At 42.2% G+C, this 19,015-nt stretch overlaps 1 protein-coding gene across 1 annotated transcript in view; it reads right to left on the bottom strand.

Moving 5' to 3' along the window:
* The window catches only part of LOC306708239 (nucleolar protein 4-like), a gene marked incomplete at both ends in the record, with an annotated part of 123,456 nt that overhangs the window by 1,134 nt on the left and 103,307 nt on the right, over window positions 1-19,015 (bottom strand). Inside the window, 5 exons of the mRNA XM_079176024.1 lie at window positions 190-421; window positions 1,234-1,347; window positions 3,538-3,726; window positions 4,196-4,378; window positions 5,009-5,496. Of these exons, the coding sequence (XP_079032150.1) occupies window positions 190-421; window positions 1,234-1,347; window positions 3,538-3,726; window positions 4,196-4,378; window positions 5,009-5,496 (1,206 nt within the window). The remainder of the gene's footprint in view (window positions 1-189; window positions 422-1,233; window positions 1,348-3,537; window positions 3,727-4,195; window positions 4,379-5,008; window positions 5,497-19,015) is intronic.

Consider the following 19,015-nt stretch of genomic DNA (forward strand, 5'->3'; position numbering starts at 1 on the left):
GCAAGGCCGACATACATCAGTATCATGTATGTGCGCTAGCTGCTACATCTGCTGCTCCTTCTCCTCCTTCTCCTCCACTCTATCACTCTCCCTCCTCACTGCCTGCTTCCTTCTAACCACGACGTCTTGTCCATCTCCTCCCTGTCTGCACGACGGCCCTCTTTATCTGTATCTCGGTCCCATCCTCACCGTTGCTCTGGGCAGCAGCGCCGGTCGTCAGGGAAACGGGGTGTTGCATGGCAGCGCCCAGGCCCGGGTATCCACGGTAACCATAGCTGAGGCCAGCCCCGTTGATGTAGAGCTGGGAGTCCTGGGAGGAGAAGGCGGATGCGGCCAAGGAGTAGGCGGAGTGAGCCAGGGACGCCGGCTCCCTCAGACCTCCTCCACCACTGGACGGCTTGTCCAGAGAGATCTGATCATCCTGGACGAGGGAACGGGGGGATTAGAGGGTTTTCTTTTCAGAATACTGTACGGCAAAGCTGGGTGTGTTAACATACAACTGGTGGAAAGAACTCAGGGTAATGTATGAAACCTGCAGCACAAGAATTACAATATTGCAAATCCGCATGTGAGGCATTAGGCTTTTGGTTTGTTTGTTTGTCTGTTCGTCAACAGGATTACGGAAAAACCAATGGCCCAATTTTCATAGAACTTAGTGGAACTGTTGAGTTGGGGGGCCAAGGAGGTAAACATTACATTTTTGGGGTAGATACAATCACCTGGCGGATACACAAATTATTTTTCAGTTCTGGAAATGGCCTTGGTTGAGGTCTGCGCTCTCCGAGTGCCCCTTTAGTGATCATGGTGATTTTAAAAAGTCATCTTTTGTGGACACAAAATGTAAAATAAACCAGTATTTCTTCTGTAGAATAATAACTTAACTTACTGGATCACATAGATGTGTCAGTGTGGCTGGATTGTGTTTTGCAGTTTGTGACATACTAACAACTCATTTAACCAGATTAACTGCAATTCTTTAGCTTCACCCACTGATCATTAACTCTGTTTAACTACAACTCAGGTCGGCAGGCGTAACGACACACATATTTCTCTCAGTATTACAGTGATTCTCAATCAACAGCTCATTACTGAACTGGCCAGCCTGCGAGGCTTCTATGTAGATTTAATTAGTCAAATACAAAACATCAAGTAATGTTTTTTTCCTTTTCACATGAATTAGGCTACACACACACACACACACACACACACACACACACACACACACACACTTACATGATAGGCATCGAGGCGCATCCTCTTTGCAGCGTTGCGTGATTCGCTCTCGCAGGCGGCAGCCAGGATGTTCTCAGCCATGGCTGAGGTAAGGTGAGGTGGAGTAGGACGGGTCTGCAGACAACACAATGATGTCATGGAATTCAATTATTGAGTGAATTAGAGCGACAGGTGGTTATGCCATCAACTAATACAAGTGGATTTACATACAGGAGGATACTGACTGTGCTTCTTATGTTGTAGTTAAATAATGATTACATTAGACGGGAATGAATGTGATTATTTACTGAACAGTACACGACACACGTAACAAATATCTTCAGTTTGTTTGTGTATGGCAGGAAAACTACATGAAGACAACACCTGTTAGAAACATCTGTCTTTTAACATTAGCATGGAGAAACAGCTGAAAGAGTTTTCACTTTTAAATCTCAACAGCAAAGGTTTACTTTATCAAAGCTTTATATTAATGCGAGCACACCATTTTATTTTAATATCCTATCCGTTTCATGGTATCGCTTTGTTTGTCGTATTTCTATTTTATTTCTATATTGTTTGATTTTATTGTTGCAGTTATACAATAACCAGTTCCTGGTTCAACCATGTAAAGCATTTTGTAACTTTGTTTTAAAATGTGCTGTATAAATAAAGCTATTATTATCATCATTATTATTATTATCACTACTTTCAGCCACGCAAAGAGCTCTGCCTTCTGAAATGATAAAGAGGTAATAAGAGAGCTAATGAGCTTCACGTTGTTTTCTATTTTTACATTAGATAGACACATTCTTTTAGTTAGTACCGGTACATATGCTGAGGTATCCAATCTATAACAACTATAATATACCAGAGGGCATCGTTTCCTATGATTATAGAGCATAATGCAAATTATATCGAAAGAAACATTGAGCCTTTACAGTTTACAGTGAAGTACACCTCGCTGATGACTACAGTACTGTGTATAAATACATGTGTAGCATGATGCTTCACCACTGGGGGGTAGCAGAGACATTTCAATGACTCATCTTTATAGTCAGTGTGATTGTTGCCTGTCACACAATTTCAGGGGGGGGGGTATGGAGTTAGCAGCAACGTTAAAACGGTGAAGGTAGCAGTGCAGTATGTGTTCCCCGAAGTCACGGTCATCTTCGGCCCAGGCTCACTTAAGGTGGCCTGACCTTTAAGGTGGACCAGCTATTCTCGTTACAGTGACAAGACACTTTTCCTAGATGCTTCTTGTGATTTTCCGCCATCGCTTTCGCCATACTCCATATGCCATTCTCTCCCGTATGGTAATGACTCTCACTGCCAGTATGAGAGTCTTTGTCAAAGAGATTATTATTTTTCAATCACGAGTAAAGATTGCAGCGCATTAATCATCTGTGTCACTGCACACACCCTGCTGGTTCCTGAAACGTATTGACAGCACAGATCTGTCCCTGCAAGTCAGTTTGTCACTTGATACTTGTCTCGATATTCTGCAAACTGAATTAACTCTGACTACTGAGACAATAAACATTGAAAGGAATAATCAGTCATGTAGTTAAAGATGAACTACAAATAGATTTTGGCCACCACTTTGGGACGACAGACATCTTTTATAAGGTAAATATACACAAGAAATCAGCAGCGAATGTCAAACTGATGAAAGTCATGTAAGGGGCAAAACTGCAAACAAATGCTTTTTTGAGAGAACACTTTGTTTGGTTCAATGTCCGCTGCCGTCTACTCAGTGGTTAGATTGAAGAGGTTTAAATGAGTCCATAGTTCATCTGATAATACAATAGTGTTAACCCACACTACCACAACAAGCTATATATTCATATTTATTTATCTACATTCCCATTAATTACCTTTAATTCTATTTGTAACAACATTTGTTCAGCCTAAAAGCTTTCTGTGAGCAGGTATCAGGTCTGCATCGCAGAGCTGCACGGAATGAATTTAACACATTTCTCCAACTGCTGTAACTTAGAAACGTTACATTTGTTGACTGTTTAAAAAACTAGCCCCAACTGATAAAAATATTGATACTATTACCGCAATAACTACTCTTATTTTACGATTATTACAGTCTCTTAAACGTCTTACTTTGTCATAGAGCTGCAACTATTAGAGTACAACATGTTTTGTCTTTCCCTGTTTTATACAATTCAAAAACTGAATTAATTTTGGTTTTGGACTGTTGGTCAGACCAAACAACACATTTCTGGGGAACTATAACGTGTAAGTCACAGCTGTTCTTTACTAACAGAAAATATTGAGATGACACCCCGCTAACAGACAAACTAACAGGCTCATTACCTCCATGCCGCTCTTCTTCATGCGTCGGCAGGATTTGAGGTAGGTGCGGATGCGCTTGCGGGCGCGTTCCTGGAATTCTGGGAACTGTCTGCTGCACGACTCGATGATGGCCTGGATCTTTTCCTTGGGCTGTTTAGAGATGGGAACCATCCGATCCAAGTTCTCGTCCACAAACAGACGCACAAACATCTGCAGGAAGTCAACACGGCTGTTAGAGAAAAGCGTAGCCGCGGATACCTTGCTTTTAGTTGTCGTCTTAAAGTACGAGTATATGCAGTGGTGGAAAGTAACGAGGTAGATTTACTCAAGTACTGAACTTTAGTATGACTTTGAAGTACTTGTACTTTATCTGAATATTCCCATTTTATACTAATGTCCAGAACACTTATTTACAGCAATTATGTATTATTAAAGGATAAATAAGATAAAGGGGGAATAGCAGTATATAAAGTAATCAAAATTAGCTCTACACTGTGGTACTGCTACTTCCTTCACTACAGTTTATATTTGAATGTGTGTTAAAGCTGCATTCATTGTTGACAGGTTTTAAAAGAGGAATTGTCAGGTCTTCAATATGTTTTCTTTATGAATATAATGAGACACCTACTTGATCCCAGTGGGACATCATGTGAGACCCAACACACTGTATCTGACTCACATTAAAGGCCTTTAGTCTCTCTGGGTCGACTCCCTCTGTGTCGTTGATCTTGTCGTTGTCATCGTGGTCATCATGGTCATCGTCATCATCGTCAGGGCCGCCCTGGCGCCCTGTGGTCAGGTCCTCGGCACCCAAGTCCATCTTCACGCTGTCGTAACTGCCACCCGAACTGTACTGTGGGGACTGAACACACACATAAGCCATCAGTTAAGTCTTTGCAACTATGCCCTGTAAACTGGCTTGTTTTGTTTTGTTGTGGGCTGTGCAGAATGGATTTTATTTTTACATTCAAAGCTTCTATTGAGGTTTTTAAGAAGCTTAATTAAGAGCAAACCTTCCACCTCAGTGAAAGTTTTTGAAAGGCTAAACGCCAGCAAATTTGGATTGAAGCCGAATATTTTGTTAAATAAAAACATGTTGTGATTTTTTGGAAATGATTACATCTATAATACCTTTTTTTCCATTACTGTTGACTTTTGGACTTAACGCTGTGGAGTTAATGGAAATGTTTGGGTCACACGAGTTGGAACAATCCTACACATTCACCACTAGTTCTACAAATAGTATAACACTAATAACATTAGTGCAGCCTAATCTTTAATAAATGGACGTGCAAAAAAAAGAAGCTTTGAAGCATTCAAATGTTGATTTAGAAAATTAATGTCAACCTCGTGAATGCTGCTTCGAAACACTTTGCAATCATTTTTAATTATTATTATTATTTTAATATTCCTTAGCATTAGAGCTAATTACCTGTACGTGTATATGTATGCACAGTCTGTATTCATGTGTATGTCTGCTGTGTGGTCTCACCTTGCCCCCGTAGTCCCTGCCATCTCGATCCAATCGCAGCTCGGCAGTGTGTGTGTGGGACTGGGAGTGTGTGTTGGGAGTGTGTGCATTATGTGTGTGAGGGGTGTGTGTGTGCGGCAGCGGCAGAGGCAGGGCAGGGTGTGGAACCAGGGGAGGTTTGGCAGCCAGTGGGTACTTCCTGCGGAGCTCCTCGGGCGCGCTGGGATGCAGAGCTCCGAGCAGCGCTGCAGCCGCGGCCGACACAGTGACGGGCAGATGTGAGGTGGACAGGGGAAGGCGCTGAGGGGGAGGGTCACTGAGGTTCATCGGCTGCTGGTCCTCGGACGAGGAGGAGGAGGAAGTAGGCGTGCTGAAGTCCAGTGGGGCTGGGCCACCGATCCCATTGATGACCTCTGTTTCCCCGACTATGGTGCCGTCCGTCACAGCGGAGGAGGGAGGGGTCAGGGCAGGCAGGCCATTTCCACTGCCGCTCTCTGATGAGGAATCCTCTGAAAGGAGAGGGAGAGGTTCAATTTCACAGATTGAGAAACACGTATTTCTGTTGCTAAACTGTTGTTGCTTCATATTTGTGGTGTTTATTTCCAGCAGCTGATGAGCACACAGCTGGAGCCGTGTGTTTAGTGGGATGTGATAAGAGAATGACGGACATTTCCTCACATTATCAACTGATGAAGACACTAACAACAAGAAGGGACAAATATGCAGCTCATATTTATGATGTCTGTGTAGCCCCTACATAAATCTAAACATGAAAGTAAATCCGTCAACATGGAAATTTAGGGCTTTCCAGGCTTTCCACAAGCATAGAGCCACCCGAACAAGCTTGTAATTCTGCACTCCCTCGGGCCAGATATAGATCATAATAACTGGATGACCTTAGCGTTACATGAACATAAGAAAAAGAATCAAACTTCAGAAGAATTATAGTTAGCTTTGACATCTAACACAGACAATAAGCTACATGCATTATGTACATAATGTCACTATTATCATGTTTGTATGTTTTTTGCAGTAAGTGCATTTGGCGCATGGAACGACAACATACACAGCAAATGTAGAAACTCATTTCAAAGACCTATAATTATGTCATATGATCGCTGTTATGCGTGTAAGTGTGACACATTCATACTATAATTTCATGGCTATTTTAAAGGGCCCAGCAGATGGCAGGCGTCCTTCATGAAGCAGCCACATCTGTGTATGACATTCTTACAAACTTCTCTGCTTCTGTTCGAGGGTTCAAAAAAATATTATTTCTCCATGCTTTACTGTTAGATCGCATTATGCTGTATTTGTACAAAAAACATAATTAACCTATAGTCTAATAATGTAATCTATAATGACAACACAAGCTACAGACTCATAAATCATCATACACCACCACTGACTTGACTCCGACTTCACAGTGATATTATGTGCACACTCTCTTCGACATTGCTTAAGTGTTCATGTTATTGTGTACATCCCTGTATTTTTCATGCAAGGGAATTATGAAAAGGATCATTCATCAGTAAGATAGCAAACATCTCCATAACAGACACATCTCTCTCACAGCTGGAATGAAATTGGGGGACAGTTATTGTCTTCCTGTAACCAGTGGGGCTGTGACAGCAATAACTCTGAGAGGAAATAATCTCTGTTGGTGGGAGGAAAATAATGAGTCCTCAAATTATTAAAGCATTCTGAAGCCAAGGACTGCTTACGCCTTCACGGATACCAACAATTACAATGAGGGTGTACAAGATAACATTGTGGCTAACAAATGGTTGGTTCAGCTTGGGTTGTTCCTCCAACGCACCAGAGATGTGGTTTTTTTTGTGTTATGAGGGAAATGCAGTGCGAGTCCTTAGAGAGAGAGAGACTGCATACAGCTGCTGTGGAGGCAATAGTTACGGGTCGAGTGGAGCAGTGTCTGTTTATTTAATTAAACCCATCCAGTCTGCAGCCTGACCAGACAATAACACAGTCAACACCCTGCATTATGACAGACGCACCTCCCCCACCTCAACACACCACCACCGCCTCATCATCATCATCATCGTCACCAAGCTCGTCTTCCTCCCACTTTCTCTGAATCACAGTAACATCCTCTTAACCTCGTCATCGTTATTAACGCCATTTTTGTTTTACCATGGACAGTGTGAGAGCATACGTTTCAATTCAAAGCTACAACCAGAACAAAACTAACTTAAACTGTGCAGTTAGCTTCATCCCTCCTGCGCATTTTGTTAGTCAAGTTCCTCCTACGATATTTAAATTCTCGACCAGTAGTTCCCTATCTGGGGAGTCGGCAGAGGTGGAAGAAGTATTCACATCATTTACTCAAGGAAAAGTAACAAAACAACAATTCAAAAATGTGTATTTAACTATCAAAAGTAGAAGCACTTGTTATGCAGAAAAAGAAATATCACATTAATAAATTGTTGATACTGCTTACGCATCAATAAGTAATAGGGTTGTATATTTGCAAGAATACGATACACATGATACAGGGGTTGCTATTCAATCTATTGCAATACTGTAGCAAAGAACATATGGTGAATTTTTTACATCTAATTTTAGGAAAATTGTCTCAGTATAAAGAACACACAGCAATATGCATTACATCTTGGTAAAGAAAGTTTACTGTGTAATTATACGCAAGTTAAATGTGCAATCTGAGCCACTGTCTGCTAAAAACCTTTGCATGTGAACTATTAACTAAGAATGGATACAATGTTTTTGAGGATTGATGATCCATGAAACACCAAAGAAAGGGGGTTTAACTAGTATTAAATACTTCAGTATTTATTGCTGGAGCAGGTTCATGATCTTTATCTCTCTCTGTATCTCTTTTAAGACAGACAGGCTACTAAATAAGTGATCATGGAATAAATGGTCTGTGCCAAGCTAGCTGGCTGGCCGGATGGATGCCTGTCCAACTGACCGTTAGGTTTTGTGATCTGAATAGACTTCTGGTCCGTAGTCCTGGAACACATGACACTTTCCTTCCTTCACGAAGACACAGAGAGGAATGATGGAGCCTGCATGCAACTTCCAATTTTACCCGATATGTGGTTTACTGTTTCATTAGAGCTGCATTTATATGCACTACAATATTTCTAGCATCACAAACATAGAGACAGATGGAAAAGGATAAATGGGGAGATTTCGACAGAACATAGAGAGAAGCTGAATGAGACAGTGCAGAATGAGTGAACGAGTTAAAATAGAAACAATGAACGCAAGCTCCAACTGAGGATGATTGGAGGATAGAGAAAGGAAATAAAAGGCAACAGAGGAAGAGGAGGTAATTTGAATGAGTCAACAGCACAAGAAAAACGCAGAAGAAATGGAGAAAGAGAGTGGGGGCTGTGGATGGTATCGACTGTGTCATTCGTTCGTCGGGGTGGGAGGGGTGGAGCCCATACCGCTGCATGGAGAGAGGGAGAGATGGGTAGAGGCACCAGGGTAGAGAGAGAGAGAGAAAGAGAGAAAAAGAGAGAGTGAGAGAGAGGGCATTACACTATCGAGGGAGGCATAGCCAGGCAGAAGGAAAGAGGTCAGGAGGGGGGTGGTAGGAGGAGGTGGAGGAGAGGCGAGGGAGAGGGTCATGGCTCGGGGGTGGGGGCAGCAGGAGGAGAGGGGGGAAAGGATGAGGGAGGATTGAGATGGGGGATGGGACGGGGAAGGGTGAAGAGAGATTAAGTCAAAGGGATAGGCACATGGGGGAGATTTTGACATTTTTTTTATTGTATCTTTTCTTTTTTGGCTCTCGTCATTATCATGATATTGTTAGAATATATCTTACTTTATCATTTATCTATTTGGATTAGTATATAGTACTATGTTGTCTAGTAAAGAGTATTTCCATTCGTGTTGTAACGTGCAGACTAGATTTGCTGTCTTCTATTCTTTAATATTACAATTACATCTTCAACCCGGCCTGATTTGGCTGTATTAATGATAATCATGTTCGTGCTAATAAAGCATGAATTTGAAATCGAGAGATAGGGAGTGAAGTACGAACAAAAAGGGAAATGAGAGGTGGTGAGCCATGGGACCTGGAGGTAGCAAAGCATGGCTTGTATTTATGAGTGTGTAAGGACTATTCATGCGTGGTGGCGAAGGCCAACCTAATTCCTGCCGCGTTGACACAAATCCCCCCCCTCAGCAGCAAGACCGCTGTCACTGCTTCTGCATCCCTCAATCCCTCCATGACAGAACCGTGAGGGATCCCTGCTCTCCTCCTCAGCTTCTCTCACCGTCTAGTCTTTCTGTTTTTCTCCTCTCTCTGAACACACCTGCTAAACAGGGAGCAGCCTCTCTCTCTCTTTTCATATTCTCTCTTAAAGCCTTCCTCATCCTTTACCTCTATTCCCCATGGTAATGTTTCCTGCCTCTTTCTTTTCTACTCTCACCTATTCTGCCGCTATCACACTACATGATAGCAAAGACAACAGTCTGATTTGACAGACGCGGGGTGTTGAGAACGAAAGGCACAACAATTTGTTGTTTAATCCTGTGCAGTGTGTGTTAGTGGCGGACCACTAAATCCTGCACCTGTATGTCCCTTTATGTACCTATATTTTGGTTATTGTACAACAAGACGTATGAACAAATTCTCTGTCCTATCAGCATTTAGCTGAAGGAGATTTTGTGACATGCATTTGTGGATTTGTTTAGCAGGTTGACAGTGTTCAAAGTGTTGGTTGCAGGTTCAGTGTAGTCTGTGTTGATACTAATACCGAGTAGAAAGTGGTCAAGAGGAAGCATGTAAATGGAAACAAGAACTGGACCTAGCACCGATCCTTGGAGCACCCCGCAGTGAACACCTGTTGCAGCTGACATGGAATCAGCGATACAAACGCAGAAACAACTGTCTTTCAGGGAGGAGCTAAACCATTGCAGAGCGGTGCCACTGATACTCACCCAAGTCACAGGACAGTCCGAGAGGATATTTTGATCAATGGTATCAAATGCTGCGCTTAAATGAATAGTTATGACCAGCATCAGCTGACATCAATAAGTCATTTAAGACCTTAAGAAGAGCACTTTCAGTACGATGGAATTATCTAAAACCAGATTGGAATTTCTCAAAAATACAGTTTGCATGAATTAAATTTAGCTAAAGGAGCTAAAGGAGGGAGCTAAGAAATAGGTCTAAATGTATTAAGATCAGAGGAATCAAGAGATGCTCTTTCTAAAAGTAGTTTAACAAGAAGACTTCAAAAAAATTCTGGAAAAGAGCCTGTTGACAGAGAGCTTTTTAACATGGAATAATATCAAAGGACAGGTTGGGAGTTTCATTTTCATTACCATATCAGTCCGTATAGATTTAGAAATTGGATTAAATGAGCAGACGGAAACTGCACAGGGAAAGACGAGAAATTAGATCCTGAAAGTCTGCCTCTTATTCTTCTGGACGTCATGACAATTCTGAAAAACCTGATGCATGATGAGGTTCAACACGTGTTAACTTCCGAATGTCATAGTTAGATTCTTGCAGTCTACGTTCTCCTTCACTCCACATCTTTATCTGATATTGGAGACAAAAATGTAATACTTTTCTCATTCTTTCTACTTTTATCACCTGCTGTCCCCTCCCCTTCCTCTTTTACCGTCATCTCACAAACAACAGTATTGTGTCCTCCTCCCGTGCCTTTCATAATACAGTTAACTGTGGATATCGTTAAAGATTTCCAATTCAGAGTTAATAGTTATTAAATTAGCAATCTAGAAAACAACTACTGATGCATGAATTTAGCTTTGTTAGCTATCTTCATAGCCAGTTAGCTACTAAATATGTTGTGATGAATTTATTTCTTGTGTTACTAAGGTTACAACCAATGTAAATTTCCATTATAAGTATGCATACATTTTTTTAATGAACCACTTTGTCTATAAAATATTTGTGAAAATTGTGAAAAGGTCCATAAAATGTCCTACTATGTCTTGTCTTGTTGTGACCATCAAATCCAAACCTAAAACTAAACTAATGCAGTTTAGTTTGATACAAAAGTAGAAAAGCTGCAGATCCTCACATTTTAGAAGCTGGAACCTGGAAATGTTTGGGATTTATGCTTAAAACACAACTAAATGACAACCGATTCCCAAAACATTTGCCAATAAATAATTAATAATCGTTTCAGTTCTAGCTTTGTGATTTGATGATTAAAAATATGATTGCTGTTCCAAACACAACATCGCTTAATATGTTACTTCCATGTTATTCTGTTGTCTTTTCAAAGCTCCACTGCTCTGACAGAAGTTGCATTTACTTTAATCTCTACAAAAAGATCCTGCATGTGAATGCAACAATATTTTGGTATCTAAATGTTCTGGTTTCCATTTCTTGTCCAAGTAGTATTGACCAATCACGTTTGTGGGCTTTGGTAGCATGGAAATGTATTGGTGAAGCCAATTTAATACATTCTGATCATATGGATCAAGAGTGGTAAAGTGGATTTAGCTGCTGGAATGGCATGAAAAAAATGTTTATATGGACATTTTGACACGTCTATGTTGTAATTCTCCTTTAATTGACTACAGCTGCTGTCCTCCTCAAAAGGAACAAACTTCATCATTTTCATAGCAGCCTTTCAAGCCTTCAGGGTATTTGATAATACTTGGTGGAGTGTTCCTTTTAGTGTGAAGCTTTTACTTTCAGTCTTTCGTGACTCAGCACTTGATGACAAGGATCATTTGTCAAGGACACACCGGAGCAAAGCCAAAGTGGGACCTTTCACTCTCTACCTACATGACCACCTGTCCCTCTTCACCTGCTGCCATCTTTCCTTCCCCATCTCTCCCTCCTCTTTTACCGTTTCTTTTCCAGCGTGTTCATCTCTGTCCTTCTCCATCTCCTTGTCACACCCTTCCTTCGCTCCCTCTCTCACCACTCCCTCATGTCCAGGTCTCTGGGTAGGAGTGCAGTGACTGTGATGCATAGCAGTGTTTAGTGTTGTCCCTGCAGCCTTGAGGGATACCAGGTGTGTTTAAGAAGTCAAATGTCAAGGACACACACACACACACACACACACACACACACACACACACACACACACACACACACACACACACACACACACACACACACACACACACACACACACACACACACACACGGCTAAAAGACTGTGTGTCCCCAAAGAGAAGCAGGACAAGTGGACCACGACTTTGACAGTCAGTCATTGTTCAATCCACAATCCACTGGGAGGAGGATGCTGAATCAGCTAACATGGCAAAACACATCTCCATCAATGTGTGTGTATAAGTCATTGAATGTGGAATATGAGTGTGTGTCCAAGAGCAGGTGTGTCTCTGCAGGTTGTGTGTTTCTGTGTTTACGGCGTGCGAACTGTTGTATTAACTGTCAAGCTGTTAGCTCAAAGCAGCGCGGGGTGTGTGTAACTGTGAGGGGCCCTTCACATGTTGTAAATCACGCCTGTCTCTGCCTTTTCAATTCACTTCCCTCTTGCTTTGTCACTCATACGAAGGGTGAAAAAAAACACATCAAGGTTGAAAAGGTACAAAAGTCATCAGCCTGCTGGCATTTAGTTAATTATGTGAACGTGAGGACGAAGACTAGGCTGCAACCTAGTATAGAGCAGGACCGTGTTTGGTCAGTGTGCTGACTGAGGCTGCACCCCATGACAATTATTAACATGCCAGCAGTTGGGTACCAAGACAAAGGAACCTTTGGGTTGGGTCTCAAAACGTACACTTTATATTCACTACCACTTAAAAACGTAACTGCTAATTTCTCTTCTGCTCAGATCACCAACAGCTGTCTGCTCTGAGCGCATCCACGGTCACTGCCTCTCACTTTACCATGCACTCGCTCCTACATTACTCTTATAAACACACTGGTTCCCAACCTTGGGTCCCGAGCCCCATTAGAGGTCGCTGAAGCTTGGAGAAAAAATTTGGAGAAAAAAAACAGCATTTCATTCATTTAAGTGGATTATTATTTCAGATATAAATTTAAAAAATGTCAGAGTTAAAACAACCAAAGAGCTGATCTGCTGATCGACCTCATTCTGTGTATGCAGCATCTTTGTAAAACACCGATGTGCGTCTCTGTGTGACTGGTGGCGGCTGCGTAGCCATCGGACACTATCTGAGCACAGTTCCACCGCTAACGATAGTTTGCAAAATATCCTATCTGCGGCCTAAATATTGGGAAATATCCAATATGCACTGATGATACTTTGTCCTTTGGAGCAAAGCATCCACCAAATCGCACATGTAATGTCAACTCGCAGTCATTTCTAATCAGACAGAAGATATACGTCCTTGTGAACTTGAGAGCAACGGCCCTTTAATTAAAAAAGGAGACATATATCACCTGAGTGTAGCTCTGAATGGGAGCAAAGCAGCACATTTCGATCGATGTGATTTAATAATCGTCACAAGATATTTTACATTTCAGCCATACACAGGGGGGAAAGCAACAAATCAATGTCTCTATTGTAGTGATGGGGGCACTTGTGCATTGATTTACATAGGGCAGATTAAAAACCTTGCCATTAATTAAGCAGATTGTTTCTTTAATGCGCTGGCCATGTAAACAGAAGCCTGGGGGGGGGGGGGGGGGGGTCCTCTGCATTTATTTCTCCTCGTCGCTTCTCTATCTGAGTTCTTTCACTTCTTTTTTATGCTCAAACTCCTCTTCTTCACTCAGGAGCTTTCTTTATCGACTTTCTAAAGTCAACCCAAGAAATCACATTGGAGCAAATATGTTTTCTATCGGCACAAGACAGGTTTTAAATCGTAAATAATAACTGAAGGACACAGACCCTCCTTGACTCAGTAGACAGCAGGTTGCCTGTAGCGAACATTTCATACACTGGCTTTGTGTGCACTTGATTTATTATTGCAAGTGTAAAAATTGTTGCCTTCAATACACAACATGCCCGTGTGTGCGTTTGCTCCTATTGTGCATGTGAATAGAAAGGTTTGTCTGATTCTGCGTCCGTCACACAGGGCCACATTTTATGACCCTGCCGTTTGCTCTGTGGGTATGTGTGTTCGTGTGGGTGTCTGTATGCAATCTGTGCGTCACTCAGTCACATGGACGAATGGTATAGGATGTAGCAATGACCTCAGGGGGAAGAGATCACCCTGACCTTCGTGAGCTGTGGGACATTGTACTGGACTTGTGTCCTGGATGAAACCCCAGTCTTTACAGTGTGAAATGTGTTTTTAATCGAATTTCTCTCCGATACCATGACTGCACTGTAGAACTATCTATTTCAGGTTTCACGGTGTACAATGATAAGTGTCAAACTAAGTATTGACACAATTAAATCTAAAAATGTGACTGAAATTTTATTAATTTTACTATGTATTGATAAGGTCAGACCGGGCACCTACAGCTCTCAGGGAGCCAAATTCAAGAGTTTACAATGTTTTTTTTAATACCACCTTTATGCATAGAGGTGGATGGATTTTGTGGCATTTAAAATGTTGTGTGAACAGAAACAAGTGAACGTATACGGATAGGTTTCAGGTGAGCGTTGTGGCAGCAGAGATAGCATATAACGTAACTCAATCATTTTCATGTCTTCACATATTAAAAAAATCTGTCGCTGTCTGGTTGCCTACCTTGCCTTAAGTCTACCCCGGGTGTTTTATCCCATGAACCAGAGTGTATTTCACATGTATTTCTGATCGTGAAAAGCCACGACTTGGGTGTGTCACCGGTATATTGCCGAGGACCAAAGGAAGCACAGAGCGATTATCGACAAAGCACCAGAGGCAAAATACATTTGGCCCATTCTGAAATTCCAAGGGCACTGCACTTGTATCTATAAGTAATGCTCACAAAAACAGAAATACCTCTCAACTACACACATCATCAGAGAAAAAATTATTCTGTTATCTGAAGACAACAGGACACCAATACATACATACAACTCCCCACATGCCTGATATCGAAAAAACAACAACAGACCTGTGGTGCTTTTTACATTTCTACAATTATCTGTCAGCTATTAAGAGCACTGAATCGATTTCTATGTCATTAGCAGGCTGGGCATTGCTGAGTAGACTGCAGAGGAAGAAAAAGAGGAAGAGGAGGAGAAGGTAGAGGAGAAGCAGGAATGAGAGGAAGAGGAAAGAGACAAGTAAAACTAAGAGGGTGAGTAGAGAAGGGCTGCAGGGGAAAGAAGCGGATGGATCTGGGACTGAAGAGAAGTAAACAGGAGAAGAGGAGAGTGGAAACCTGAGGAGGGATAAAAGGAAGGAAGAGGAGAAATAAATGAGATGAAGATGGCAGAGAGGACAGTAAGTAAAAAAAAAAGTATCAACAGAGAAAGAGAAGGGAGAGAAACATTGATTCAGAGAGAGAAGATGAGGCAGAGAAGTCTACAGACTGGAGGGTTAGCGGGAAGTACAAAGGAGCAGGGAGGAGTGGAGAGGGAGAGATGGAAGGAGGGATGGAGGGATATAAAGGGAGGGTTGAGGCTCTAATGGGTCATCCCCTGTCGTTTTTCATTTGTGGCTTCACTACGCAGTGACAGCTAGAGGCTCCCCCACCCCTCTCCTCAAAGGAGCTAACCTGAGCGAGAGTGGTAACAGATGCTAATTCCTTCACTCCCCCTCCTTCTCCAACTCCTCCCTAGCCACCTATCCCAAGGGATGGAAAGCCAAGGGGAGGTTGTGGCAGAGAAAGAGGGAAGAAGGAGGGGAGGTGGTGGTGGTGGGGAGGAGAAACAAGCTGGTGACTCCCCCGTGTGGGATTATAATGGATTATCCCACTAAGACGCGGCACGAGCTGCTTGCTAGCTCTCAGTGCCTGCATGTCGCACCGCCGCCGCCGCATGGTCCTGCCCTGCCTGGCATCCTCATAGCAACGACCCACCTCTCTCTCGCTCTCTCTCTCTCTCTCTCTCTCACACACACACACACACACACCATCTTTACTCTGAAAAAGGCCACTCTGAGCTCTTTTTGTCTCCCTCCTCCACATGGTGGCGACTCCCTCACTGATGGGACCAGCTGGTACTCACATGAACACAAATACACAACCTGGTTCATTGTGACAAAACTCTGATCCAAAGTATTCCTTTCCAAGATTTGTTATATGAATCTGTATTGTATCTTTAATACATAAAGTGACCTTACCCACTCTCAGAACAACCAATTTTGACCATTGATTATTCATTCATGATTATTGGATATATTTTATTTTACTTTATGATAGTAAACTTTAAAATATCTTTGAGTTTTGGACTGTTAGAGGAAGTTTAGACTGAAAACAGCCTTGCATTATAAAAACTAGTATTACCACTGCCGATTGTATGCCTCCTCCAACCAGTCATCACTCCATCATTTTATCCTATTAAGCATTTGTGTGGAATGGTCAAAATGAGCATATGCATTATTGTTTTTGACCAACAATTGACAAATTGACCTTTTGACCAACAAATATTCACCAGTTCCTCCATGAGTCCAGGTGGACGTTGGTGCCAAATTTTAAGAATTCGCTCCAGACGTTCCTGAGATATCGTATTTACGAGAATAGGAAGAAAGAACAACACGCATGCATGAAGATGCTTGAGTTGTGCTGAAGATGCTGCTGAGCATCTCTATAGACAAAACAAGCTATTCGAAGACATCACCTTTGGCTCTGAGAGTGAGATGGGTATACATTTCTGTCTTAAAATGGTGAGATTTATAGATGATTAATACAATATTATTGTGAAAGAGACGAGAAGAGGAGGGACATGAAGAGCAGGATGAAGAGGTGTTAAGTTGATCTATAAGCATTATATGCATATTCCTACAGAATAAAAAAAAGGGGGAGGGGGGGGGGGGGGGGGCGAGAGAGAAGAAGAGAGGGAGAGTAAAGCTGCCTCCTGCAGTGCGTGTGTGTCCTCTAATGTCTTTGAGGTGTCCTGCCATCTCCAATGAGTCTCTGTGTTGATAGTCCACCAGCATGGAGCCTACAGAGGGCCATCTGGACCACCCCCCCCCACACACACGCGCACACATACACACACACAATGCATGTGCTCAAAAGCACAGATTTCACCAGACACACATTTGAAGCGTCTGTAAATCCGACAGATAATCATTCCTTGGTATAAAGTCGGGTCGTGAAGAACAGACACAACCACAGACACAAAATATCTCCTTCTCTAGAAGCCCCTGCATTAGAAACCCTGGCTCTGTAGCAGGTCGATGATATCTCTGCAGAGAGGGCAAGTTTGCAAAGTGATAGCTAAAAGCCTGATCAATTTGAGAGAGCAAGATAGATAGTGAGAGATAAAGACAGAGGCCCGCTCTGATTGCCGTTTTCAAGGCAGCTGTAAACTGCAGCAGAGAACCAGATGTGACAACATATCCTAAAGTGAGGGCAGTAAGTCAGCCAATGCTGCGCCTCGTGTAGCTCATGTGGTGAATTACAGGAAGAGGCACCGTCTCCTTTGCCCCTGGAGCATAGATGTACAAAAGTTGCGGAGGCAGAGACAGCGGTGGAAAATGCAAAGGCAAACGAACGTTTACAGGTTCTAATATAAAGACAACGGTAACAGAGAGAAATACGCTCCATCTGTTGTCCCTCCGTTCTGTATTTGATAATAAACTTTTTTTTAAGAGCACGTTTTATATAAGAGATGTAGCACAAAGTGCTTTACAAAAAAAGCAACACATTTAAACAAATGGACAATAAAATCAGACAATAAAAAACAGTAGATGCTAAAATATGAGAGAAATAAAACAGCAAGAACAATAAAAATGAGAAAATTAGTTCCCTCAATTTAACTTCTGTATATGTATAATGTCCACTATTTATTTTATTTATTTTGATTATTATAAATACATCACAGAAGGTAAGATGAGGATCACATAAAGAATGGAGAAGGCAGGAAGGAGGCGAGCACTACAGATGACCATCCATGACTCTGTCCGGTCGAGCCTGGTACTGTGTGTGTGTCTGTTACAGCTGGAGCGAACACTGGTGAGGAGGAGGAACAGGGTTCATCATTTACACAGAAATAAGCCAGTGTTACTGCAGTTAAACGATGCTGAGGCAGTTTGAGTTGTTTGAGCAGAATGTTTGACAGAAGATCGAACATTGACTGAACTACTTTCTGCTTGACCTGCCTGGGTATTTCTTAACCGAGTTGCCCACCGTGTTTCTCTGCCCGTCACTGACCCCTTTTAAAGCATAACATTTCCTGCAGCATTATATACCAATCTGTCTAAAAGAGATATGATAGGTGAAGAAATATCACACTTTACCGTATTTCAGCAGACGGAGTGAGTCAACACTTTGCTGCCAGAAACTTACTGCAGAAAAAGTCAGAAATTCTCCTTTTTGATAATCTGGGGTGAACTAAACATTGGCTTGGTGCTTGTGTGTGTGTGTGTGTGTGTGTGTGTGTGTGTGTGTGTGTGTGTGTGTGTGTGTGTGTGTGTGTGTGTAGGAGGGCTCCTCAGTATAGAGGGTAGAATACGAGGATGGTACAGTCAGCAGAGGAGCAACAAAGACACTGTTGTCACAGCCTGGTACTGCTTACGCACACGCGCACACACACACACACACGCACACACACACACACACACACACACACACACACACACACACACACACACACACACACACACACACACACACACACACACACACACACACACACACACACACACACACTTAAACTTCAACCCAACTCCTCCTTAAACGAACATAGACACAGGAATTAATTAGCATGCTAACAGAAGAAAGTTGCAGCCAAGAAGCATCGGCTCGGATGCAGTTCCCTGAAGTCAGCCAGATTCTGCTTCAGAGTTTTTAAGATCTGAAACTAAAAAGTTTAAGAATTTACATTCTGTATTGAAGTAGCTGACGTATGCCTGGTGTTAAGTATGTCTGAATTAGACTGTTTTCTTCTGTGTAAAGCTTCTTAAAGTGAGATGACCACTCACTTTAACAAACATTGTTCTCTACAAATACATTTCAGCACAGCTCAAGTGACACAGCATCTAGTATTCAAACTCTTGGCAGGTATCCAAAGTGAC

Source organism: Pholis gunnellus (genome assembly GCF_910591455.1).
Source record: "Pholis gunnellus genome assembly, chromosome: 2".
NCBI lineage: Eukaryota > Metazoa > Chordata > Actinopteri > Perciformes > Pholidae > Pholis > Pholis gunnellus.